Source organism: Bidens hawaiensis, unplaced genomic scaffold, assembly GCF_021521415.1.
Source record: "Bidens hawaiensis isolate Kalapana, Puna unplaced genomic scaffold, B.hawaiensis_p1.1 tig00031232_1, whole genome shotgun sequence".
Lineage (NCBI taxonomy): Eukaryota > Viridiplantae > Streptophyta > Magnoliopsida > Asterales > Asteraceae > Bidens > Bidens hawaiensis.
Genome location: NW_027505209.1, coordinates 3,679 through 15,735, shown reverse-complemented (window position 1 = coordinate 15,735; position 12,057 = coordinate 3,679). Strand labels below are relative to the sequence as shown.

General features: G+C 34.9%; 2 protein-coding genes across 2 annotated transcripts; both read left to right on the top strand.

The window, feature by feature from the left end:
- Positions 1 to 2,018: 2,018 nt before the first annotated feature.
- Positions 2,019 to 5,380, top strand: LOC143611483 (translocon-associated protein subunit alpha-like). Its single transcript, XM_077085688.1, has 8 exons — positions 2,019 to 2,124; positions 2,666 to 2,839; positions 2,914 to 2,964; positions 3,065 to 3,153; positions 4,551 to 4,628; positions 4,722 to 4,925; positions 5,017 to 5,088; positions 5,168 to 5,380. Exons 1-8 carry the CDS (start codon positions 2,046 to 2,048, stop codon positions 5,213 to 5,215), a joined length of 795 nt encoding a protein of 264 aa, XP_076941803.1. The 5' UTR covers positions 2,019 to 2,045; the 3' UTR covers positions 5,216 to 5,380.
- A 3,507-nt stretch (positions 5,381 to 8,887) lies between these two features.
- LOC143611485 (dirigent protein 4-like) lies at positions 8,888 to 9,583 on the top strand. The gene is made up of 2 exons (XM_077085690.1): positions 8,888 to 9,177; positions 9,285 to 9,583. The coding sequence occupies exons 1-2, from the start codon at positions 8,890 to 8,892 to the stop codon at positions 9,564 to 9,566; spliced, it is 570 nt and encodes a 189-aa protein (XP_076941805.1). The 5' UTR covers positions 8,888 to 8,889; the 3' UTR covers positions 9,567 to 9,583.
- Positions 9,584 to 12,057: the final 2,474 nt, after the last annotated feature.

Sequence of the window (12,057 nt, the reverse complement as noted above, 5' to 3'; positions counted from 1 at the left end):
CTCGTAAATATTTCTTATCTTTGTAAATACATTATTATGTAATTTTTCAATAAATGTGAAAACAATGTATTGAATAAAATCACACTAACAAAAACTATCACTAGGGTGTTTTGGGGACAGTGAGACGAGATCAGACATTTCCTATATCTTAATGTTAGAGGCTTAGAGCGGTTGATCTCACTGAGACCCGACTACAAAACTGTTTTGACGTCTAAGATGCAAGGGACAAATAAATCAACAAAGCAAATGAGTACTAGTAATAACTATGAAAGTCATATCCTTACGACAAACCTAAATGACGAGAAAACTGTATAAGATAAGTAGGCATAATGTCTCGCACCGCCAATTTTTCAGCTTGTTATACCATGCATCTGGAACTTTCCATACTATTCAAGGGGTATCCGGAGCTGCCAAAATTATCCACAACCTGTTGGACTAAATAGGGTTGTTCGGAACAGCCTACAATAGCTTAGAAGGGCTGCACAATATTGCCTAAAAGTTGCTCCTAGAACCCATAAGAAGCTTCAGCTTCATGTTTGTTGCCAAATAAAGCTACCAGAAATAACCAACTACTAAATATTTGGTGGTGTTAAAGGTACATTCTGAATCAGCAGCTGTTGAGAATGCTCTAATATGATAAAAATGTTCTATATTTATAAAAAAACCTTTATATATTGATGAAATGTACCGTTTCTATAAAAGTAGTTAAAGTGAAACATAATTTTTAACCTACTGAATAAGCCACAATACAAAAATTGTATATAAATAAATAAGAAAAAATATCAAAACCAAATGAAAGTAAAATCTAGACGTATTTTAAATTAAACAAACTAGTAAAGAAAATAAATTACAACCACTAGCTTAATCTCATGATAAATGTGTATGATCCTTAACTAAAATGATTGTGAATTCACTTGTGAGTGAAATAAGCGTAATAGAATATACAAGTTAAATTTTTTTTATTAAAACTACTTTACTTTTGAATATTGTATTGCTTATTTTTTGCCATAATTTTTTCATGATAATGTTGTTTCTTCTCCTTTTTTCATTATGGCATAGGGTTCGGTATAAAAATTTTACAGGGGTTGGTCGAGATTTTATCTTACATATAACACTAATTTTTTTTTTCATAGGGATCGGCCGACCCCCTACAACAAAACATAGGCCCGCCGCTGCTCTAGATCAAGACTTAGTATGTATAAATAGAGATGTTAGGCCTTATTTTGGAATCACCAAGCTTATAATCATAAATGCTTTGTAAAATTTATATTTCAGCAATATAAAATCTTTCTTTTTTCTCTTGTATACCTATGATAAAGTAATTACAAGAAACAGACACTATATTCAAAGATTTCCATGTCCAAAACCCATCAAGATCATACCATCAAGGCTTACTTAAACTAGGATCTAAGACTCATACGAAAGTTCAGAATATGACTCCATAACAATAAGGAAAGAAATAATACAAGTACTACCAAAGTTTCCACGCTAAAACACTTATAATATATTCTTTTAACATATTTAAATGGCAAATTAGAAATAAAAAATCTCATCTTTTGTGTATTCGCCGTTAATAATCTCACCTTTAAAAATCTCTGCTAACCGGTGTTCGACTGTTTTTCTCTCAACGGGCATCCTTTAAAAACACTTAACGACTTTTTTCAAATTTCAAACCGATGTCTTAGGGCTATACAAATCGATTGATGTAAAACTTATATCGAAACATTGTTTCGTGTTTGGATCACCATTTCAAGATAAGATTTACATCACTCGACTTGTATTATTCTTCCGGTCAAAAACCCAATTGTTTTTTAACAAAGATTCGTTGAGAGAAAAATAGTCAAAACGTTGAAGCGTTACATATTTTGTAAAAGTGTTAAATCGACCAAGAAACGATCATAACTTTCGTTGAGTATTATTCCCTTTGGGAGGAAACGTTGTAGTTCCGTTCCGCGTGGACGTTTGACAGTTGAGCCTTAACTTATATAACAACCAAACCCATCGTCGATCGTATCGCCTTTGTCTGTCATTCCCATTGGATCATCATGGCTAAGAAGAATATTAGGGCTTTCTCTTTAATCACTCTGCTTCTTCTCCTTCTATCTTCATCCTTCTTCCTTCAAGGTACACTACACTACACTACACATCTCAGATCTAGATTCAGATCAACATCCATTTTTAAGCATATTATTAACTAACTAATCCATACAGATTCTTCTTCTATGCTTACTGTTTGCATCGATTCACTTATCTATGCATGCATGTATTTATTTATTTCACAATTTCTGTTTAATTTGCCCTAATTGAGATAGTAACGCATAATTTAGGTAGCTGCTTACTATTTGTATCGATTAACTCATCTGCTTCCAGATCTCTTATAATGTTATATGTAATTGACTTCTTTTGTTTACCTCATGCACTTCTTCTCTAATGTAGTTGACTAATCGATCGCGATGATGTTTAATTGCTGTATCTAGGAATTCAGTTATTAACTATGATTTTGATTTTAGGTTTAGTTATCTATGTATTGATTTCATAAGTTTTGTTTATCTGAAATGTTTAATTTAATTTCACTTTTGATGAATTTTTCACTTTCAATTGAGAAAGTATCGAATAATTTGAAGTTGTTTCGTATATTTAGGTAATTACTAATTTTTCTCTACAGTTGCTAGATCTCAGTCTGAATCAGACGCTGATGCTGATGCTGAACTTGTGGCTGAAACTGTCAAGGAAGGTGAACATGTTGGTGATGATGATGTACACGACTTCGGTGTCGGGAGTTTTAATCCCGCTCCTGGTGTCGAAACATTGTGCGTTTTCCCCAAGAACTCTGCAAAATGTAAGTCTTCTGCAGTTTGCATATTTATCATATTTACCTTTAGGAAACATTGTTTAATATCTTTGTTTCTGCAGTGGTTGTAGCTGGCCAAGAAACTGAACTTTTGATTGGATTGAAAAATGAGGGTAATGTTATGATTTTACCATATGTTATGTGTACATTTAGTTATTTTAGTTATTTTTGTATATGGAGAAATGAAATTGTTTATTACTGGTTGATGAACAGGGGAGCAGAGTGTGAATGTTCTTGCGGTTCATTCTAGTGTTCATCTTCCATTTGATCATCGGATGTTGGTTCAGAATCTTTCTGTAGTGGTAATATATGTTACTTGATGGAATTTATGTTCCCTTTCGATCTGTGGATAAGGTTTAAACTTTAATGTTTGTTCGCTTAACTTTAACTGAAAAAACGGTTGAACATGAACATGGTTTTCTTGTTCGTGTTTGTTTATGTTCGTTCGTTAACATTAAAAACGGACGAACATAACTGAACATAGAACGAACTTAACTGAGTTAAAACTAGTTGAAAGTAATGTGAAGCATGGTTTATAAAAACGCTGTGAGGCGGCGCCTCGAGGCTTGCCTCAGTTCGAGGAGGTAACAAAACGAATTTGAAGCGGCGCCTCAGGGGATAAAAATAAACGTACGCCTCTTCATAGCTGAGGCGGAAAAAAACGGTCGAGGCGGAAAGTACGGCTGAGGCGTGAGAGGCGGGAAAACCTATTTTTTTTTACGGTAAAAATTTTGGCGGTAAAAAAATTGACGCTAGTATTAACCCTAATTTTTACCTATTTTAACTCTGCACATCACACAAGAAAATACAAAGATCTGGACTTCTCTTCTTCTACCAAATTGGTGTCGGGTTTCAAACTTGTCTTTTATTATTATGGTTTAGACTTTTGTGTGTTTTTCATGACTAGTGAATCTGATGATGAAATTATTTTGGAAAGTTCTTTGTTTGATGTTAACTATTTTTTTAATAAGATATATAATTTTTATATTTATTTTTAAATCCCGCCTCGAGCTTACGCCTCGTTTCGCCTCGTGAGGCTATGGGAAAACGCCTCGAGGCGCGATTCCGTACTTTTAAACCTTGATGTGAAGACAACATATTGGGCCTAAAAGGTTATTAAAACTAGATTACATTGTAATGGATCAAAAAGTTTAAATGAATATATTAATGTACGTAAACGAACCGGATGAACACGGATGGAGCATGTTCATGTTCGTTTGTTTAACCTTAATCGAACAAATGATCGAACACGAGCAATTAAATGAACAGGGTTTTCTTGTTCGTCTTTGCTCGTTAAGGAAATTAAAATGTCATGTTCGTTTGTCAACAGCCTAAATGAATGGTTGTTCATGAATGTAAACAAACGGACATAACTGAGCTAAAACTAGTCAAAGTAAATGAACAGAACGTGTCGTGCTTAAAACGTTATACAAACTAGACTAAGTTTTAATGAATATATTAACGAATGTAAACTAATGAAGATAAATTAGTGTAAGCGAGCAAACATAAACAAATTTAAATGAATGAATGAGACATGTGTATGTGTTGGTTCATTTAACTTAATGAGCACAATTTTGTGTTCGCGTTTTTTCGTTTATTAACTGAATGAACCTCCTGCCAAACAGTTCATGATCTGTTCACTGAACTTTTGGTCCGTTTACAAAATTTGATATAAATTCTTGTTTCTTTATGTTACCAGTCTTTCAACAACGCATCAGTTCCCGCTTCAGTTCAAGCTTCATTTCCCTATATATTTGCTGTCAGCAAATTCTTGCAGGTAAAAATCGGTCACTTCTGTACACCTTTACCTTAATTTTCTCAAAACTGTTCACTTCATGATTTTGATCCTACATATGTTGTTTGGTTGCAGCCTGGAACGTTTGATCTTGTTGGGACAATAACATACGAGATTGACCAAAAACCGTACCAGAATACATTTTATAACGGCACGATTGAAGTCACTGAATCCGGTGGGTTCGTTAGTGTCGAAACCGTGTTCTTGGTTTCACTTGGACTTGCTCTTCTCGTGCTTCTTGGTTTGTGGGTCCGCTCGCAGCTGCAATTTCTTTCCAAGGCAAGTATTATTAACAAACTACTTTGGTAACTCTTTTGTCACAATTCAATGTTTAATGTTAAGTTTTATATGGTTTGTTTATCTGACCCAGAAAACTAAGAAGATTACAAAGGTGGAAGTTGGAACTAAAACCGTTGATGCATCAATGGACGAGTGGCTTCAGGTTTGTATTTTCCTTTTTCTTAGTATTGTTTATATTTTTCATTATATGGTAAAAATAATGAATTATATTATGATTACAGGGAACTGCTTATACTCAATCACAGTCCAACAAATTGAAGAAGAAGTAGAGGAGTAGATTGTGGCTAGCGCGGTTAGGTGATGTTGGCAAATGCACTCTGTTGTAGAATGAGTCAACAGTGCCTGTTTTATGAGTTTTGGCTAACAGTTAACGGACTTTTGTTTTATTTATCAGTTTTTTATAATTGCAATCACTTTTGAAGAATCTTTAGTTATGTGGGTTCTTATTTATGTATTTGCTTTTAGGGCAAATGCCATACAAAACCAACATACTCTTTGTTTTTTCACATAAAAAGCTCTTAACAGTTTTTTGCACATAAAAGTCTTTGGGCTTATAATCAGCCCATTCAAAAACTATACATATTACTCACTTTTAAACCATGAAACAAATGACAACAAAATTTACATACTATGTCATCAGAATGGGAAGATTAACAGAAATCACCAAAATAGAAACATAGCACACATATTTATGATTAAGTGAAATAACTTAAAAACATAAATTAAATGATTGATTGCCATTAATTTTATATATGAACTAGCAAAAAGGTATAAAACCTTAAAGTGATTACAAGAATTGGAAATTTTAAGATGTTGTGATCACAACATCTAAATTTTAAGATGTTGCAATACGTGATTAAATAAAGTTGACCTCTAGGTTGGCCCGAGATAATGCACCCATTAAGTGCTCCCATACCAAAATTTAGAGTATACTTTGAATCTATGATAGAATTTCTACATATTTCTATGAAAATGTCTGCATGTTGTGCTAAATGTACACGATTTATAGAAGATTCTCGAAAATTGTTGGTATCTTTTAGGATTTCTATGTAAAACTGCACATATTTAATGAATTGTATATAATATGATAGCTCCGACTGAATCACATATAATTTACAAAATCAGGCTCTTAATGTCACATATTGTTTTTGATTGTTTTAACTTGATTATAGGTATGGTTATTGTTAAAACTAATTTGGAATTGAGGAAACTTAAATTTTGAGGCTTTATATATGCGATGACCAAACAAAATGGTACGCTATGTATGAAACTTATCATTTAGCAATTCATTTCTGTCAGCTTTCCTAGATTATACATTATGATTGACATTATTTATAAATGGGTAGATTTGTGTTAGGTTTTATCTGCAAGGAGTAAATGTGCGTGAAATTCTAGACACAATATCAGTGTCTCGTAGTCGCTCACCGACAACAATGTCAGGTAAGTTTCTTCAGTCTTCATCTTTTACTTCTGTTCATTTTATAATCTTGTTTGTTTTCTGCTACTCTATATGCTTCACATTAATATGTTTACTCTCAAATCTCATTCTTGTTTTGTGCAGTGTTCCAAGAATATTAATATTACTGTTATGTGTTTATAATTGTTGGAATAATCCCAATCTCGTTAAATATCCCGTTAGTTTATTATAGTTTAGTTAAACTTTGTTAAATAGTCAGTTAACAAAGTTAGGGTGTAAACTGTAATTAGTTAATAGTTTGTGTGAATATTGTGTTAATCGATTCTGAAGGCCATCAATAATGTCACTTGTGAACATATGATGCTTTTATAACATAACACTTACTATGAGTGTTATTTATGATGCAAATGTACTATATAACTATGTGTGCAATTGGTAATTTTGCATTGTTTATTAAAGAGCACTTTCTGTCCCATACTCCCAGTTAAGACTTTGGCAAAGATAACTTTCCATATGTTATTTGTTATGTTCAAAATACGTGTGCACGGTAGGGATGAGCGAAATCGGTACTGGTACCGGTACCGAAATCGGTACCGATTTGGTACCGTTGGTACCGAATCGGTACCAAAGTTTTAATTTTCGGTACCGGTACTGGACGGGACCTGTATTTCCCGAATTTTTATCTTCAATCCCGGTCCCGTACCGGTACCGGCACCGGCACCGAACCGAATATTTCGGTACCGATACCGGTATCAAGAATTCGCGAATTTCGGGACCGAGATTTTCGAGACCGGGACCGATCGATACCGGTACGGTCCCGATCTCATCCCTAGTGCACGGTTTGCTAATGAACTGGACAGAAAGTGTTATTTGTCATGTTCAAAACACACTTACTGTCCCAGTTACACGTATGCAAATTTACTTCATTTGTTTAATATTTTATAATTTTTTGTTCAAAACTCATAAAAGGAAGATCAAAGTAGTAAAACTTATGCGAGTGAATTTGCCCTTATGGTAAATAATACTCTCACATGATCATCATACCAATTTATTTGCAATAACGAGTCACAATATTAGAGGTAGCCATATAAATTAACTAATGAGAACAGATTAACTAAGGTTATATATGATTGATAAAAGTTATATGTTTTGATCAACAAACATTTTGATTAACTAAGGTTATATTTGATTCATAAAAAAAGGTGTAAGTCTCAAATTACTTCAACCTTAATCCCTTAAACACTTTGAAGTTATATTTCCATCATTGAATATTGTCGCAACACTAAGTTCTTGTGTTTCTTAACAGTGTTGTAGATGTCGTCACTTATCTAAGTTTCATACCTTCTTTTTATGGAACTCGAGAAATATGCTTCTTATTGAATATCACTATGAATCAACCACCAAAACCGCCATCAATTCATATTTAGCCCTTTTTATCAACCTACCCGCTTTGAACGAGCTCATAGTTTAATTCGTAGAGAAATGGATTCCGAATTTGCAGGAAAATAATACGAGGTGTGATGAAGAAATTTTTTTATGAAAGAGTCCTCAAATGAAATCTTCTTTATAACGTCATAGTTGTAGCAAGTACGAAACTTATGAGTCAATCCTTTATTTAAATGAATGATTTATTTACACATAATTTCTTAAAAACTACGCATCACCTAACTCTTGTAAGTGATAAATTTTAATAGGATATCAACCTTAACAGTTGCATTTGCTGATATAACAACATAGACTTAATCTGACAAATAATTTTATTTGACTTGATAAACTATTACATATATAAATATACATACGAAACACCTTTTATAGAAAACAAAATAAAAGGTCAAATAAAGCGAAATCAATTACTTAAAGCATATTGTTAAAAGCAGAGATGGACAGTCGGGGCCCAGTTTAGGATCTGGCTCGTAATTGTTTCCAAAATGTCCAGTTAAAGAAGGCTCGATAACACTCACAGTCCTCATTTGGCTTGCATATTTTCAGGGTTACATTGTCAATTTTTCAAGTATCTTACGAGTGGCTCCGTTCATTTACATCACTGGCTAGAAAAAACAAAAGAAGATGACGAGTCTAAATAATTGTTATGCTATTTAATACTCATAGAGCCTGGTCTAAGCATAGATCATGATGAGCTTAAATAAATGGATATGTAGAGTTATTTTACAAATAAAGTATACATCATTAATCTCTGATAAACCAAATGTAAATGTTTATTTCAAAAGTCAAATATTGAAGATGTCTTTTCAAAAGTCAACTAATGTGCTAGGTTTTAATTTAGAGTGATTAAATAAATAAAGTTAAGATTTTAAGGATAATAACTAACAAGTGGAAGAGTTGCACGCTACTAACTAAGAATTTAAAAAATAAATATGTACATTTTCTTGAATAAGTCGACTCTAATTGTATTTTATGTATGTATATAGACTTTCCAACATTAGAAGTTGAAGTGTCATTCACCACATTATTATCTATATATATGTGACAAAAACTTGTCATAAATGTAAAAAAAGAAAAAAAACAATGGATACAATTATCTTTGCCTGGTTGCTTGTGATCTTAGCAGCCACCTCGCCTATGGTGCAAGGTGATTATAACTTAGGCAGCCATATAATTGATGTTCCGAAAACCATAAAGGAAACTCGTCTACACTTCTTCATGCACGATATTCTGTCCGGTGACAGCCCTACGGCCGTCCGTGTAGCGAAAGCAAACGACAAACGTATCAAAGAAAACAATGACATTGTCCCGTTTGGGACAATTTTTGTGTTTGATGACCCTCTCACAGAGGGGGCCGACCCGAAGTCAAAGGTTATTGGCAATGCACGTGGATTGTACGCGTCAGTCAGCCGTGGGTAAACGGGACAATTTTTGTGTTTGATGACCCTCTCACAGAGGGGGCCGACCAGAAGTCAAAGGTTATTGGCAATGCACGTGGATTGTACGCGTCAGTCAGCCGTGGGTCAGACTTGACTCTATTGTTCAATGGTGATTTCGAGTTTATGAGTGGTGAATTCAATGGGAGTTCCATAAGTGTGGCTTCTCGGGATCCGTTGGTGTTAGTGAAGGAGGTGGCGGTCGTTGGTGGCAGAGGGAAGCTCAAGATGGCAAAGGGGTTTGCTTTGATTAATGCCGTTTACTTTAATGCTACGACTGGTGATGCAATTCTTGAATGGCATGTCACCATATATCATCCATAAAATATAAGATGCAAGGTTGTGAATTGAAAGACCTTTATATGTTATGTTGTAAATCATTCTATGTTTGTGAATTACCACCAATAAAAGATGTCACGTGTCGTAATGTACCTTTTGCGTTAACGACTTAACCAACTTGAAACACCTTGGGATATACAAACATCCGATAGCATGCAAACACTAGACCCGTATTCGAACACCCTTAGATTCACCTTGAAAATTGAAACCCGATTGTTCAAGGCATTAGTTGCAGGTTAAGGTAGTGGCGGAGATACACAGTGGTCGGCGGGGGCCAGCAGCGCTACAGCAACCATAGCAGGCGGCGGTCAACGGTCTTCAAGTAGCACTGCAGGGCATTAAAGTACGACGCTTTACAAGGAGTCAACGTTTAGAATAAAAAAGTTTTCTGATATTTTAAACGTACTAAAACTAACATAGTAGTTTTTTTTACGTCAAATTCTTTTAATCATTGTCGTCTGTGAGACTTGAACCCGAGATATTCCCACCCAAACCAAGGTGTTTAAAGGCTTTGCCTTTGATAATGGACCACCAACCCCATTACTTAAAACTTGAACATATATTTAACCTTTCATTTAAATCAAACGCTCTTTGTTACTCTGTTCAAACATCCAAAATACTAAATACAAATCATAAACCATTACTACAATTCTAATATCTATATTCCTAGCATGCTCCACATATTTCGTTTGAGGCATAGGCTTAGTGAACGGGACTGCTAGCTGTTCTAGGACAATGACCGCTTCTATAGGGACTTGTGATATCACATTTGAGGGGATTTAGGTTCTTGGTCTAGGTAAAGACATTTGTCAGGGAAGTACAAATGGTGATTCATCTCATGGAGCGCTGGTTGGAAGGGGTTGCGGAAATAACAAGGATATTATGAGCACAACGAGAAGTTATTTTACAACTCAATTGGAAGATGACATGGTAGCCTGGTAGGGCTGCATAGAGGTGGGGTATTTGAAGAGTCTGTTAGAAAACTTGTATAATACAATCCAGAAAAGAAAAGAAATAAACGAAACAGTAAACCGGGCTTGTGTTTAACACAATTCTCTTAAACATATTCGTGGTCTGTTCCCAGGGTACTCCGGTTCGAAACAGAATCGTAGCTCTGCCGGACTCGATCACTTGCCTGAAACGAAAATGAAAATAATAGTGTTACAGCAAAGACGAAGATGAAGTGTGTATGTTGGTGTGTATAAACTAAAGAGTTGGTCATGGTTTTATAGCCAAAGAATCATAAACCACATAATCAATTCTGATTTATGACCATTAAAGAATAATAATATTCATATAATGACCATTGGTGCAGAATTGAAAACTGAATAATAATAATCATAGTCATTATGATCATTAATGGTATTGACCAGACCAACAGATTTTGAATTTCAAAAACGAATTCAAAAAATCGTCTCACGCGGGCTCGGGTGGGCACGCACGAGTTCGATGAATTTCTAGTCCAGAAACCCAAATTTGCACCCTCCTGCGCGCGCGTAGGACTTATGTTAAAACATGTCATAAAGATTCAAATGAGTGGTAAAGGGTCTACCTTATATACCACTCATTATTTTGTTCTCAATCCGATGTGGGACAACCTTTTACCACTTCCTTATTAAGACTTCATTCACACACACTTTTACTTAAAACTTCCAACAATCCCCCACATGAATGGAGGTCAAAACAACATTATTCTGATTAGTTTCAGTAGTTGAATCTTGCATACAATAGGTAGGTGTTATCCTTTGAACTTTTGCTTATGAAGCATACTTAGCCCACTAGCTCTGAGTAGACAGTGATGTCTTTGAACTCGTCTCCCGTTTGTGTAGACGACAATACACTTCACACAAGACTCTCCCTGACAAAGTCAAGTGCTCATAGTTATGTATGTTATGGTCATGAACATGCGCATGGTTCTGCAAGAGCTATTAAGTATTGTGCCAAACAACACCCTTCGAAGCGACCCCACTTCTCTCTCACATAGGTGATTCACCATGTATTACTACCTTGGTCGAATCATTAAAATCCATGTGCTTAGCCTCACACTTGACACTTTAGGAATGGACTAGGAAGGTTATCTAGCTATGTAGTAAACTCCCTCTTAAATTGTAGGGTTATCCCCCCCCCCCCCAACAGTGACCGCACTAATTCATACAATTAGGTTTTCCTATTGAACTCAATTCTTGGGATCTCCAGTCTGTTGAGTTAGGTTTCCTTCGTATAATTTTCAAGGGCTTCAGTCCCATTCCCATGGATGACTTCTGAACTAACTCTCTACTTAGGCCTTTTGTTAGCGGATCCGCTATATTATCCTTTGACTTCACGTAGTCAACAGTGATAATAACAGTAGATATTAGTTGTCGTACCGTATTATGTCTAAGTCTAATATGTCTATTCTTACCATTATACATTGTGCTATAAGCTCTGCCAATTGCCGATTGGCTATCACAATGTATACAGATGGCCGATGCCGGCT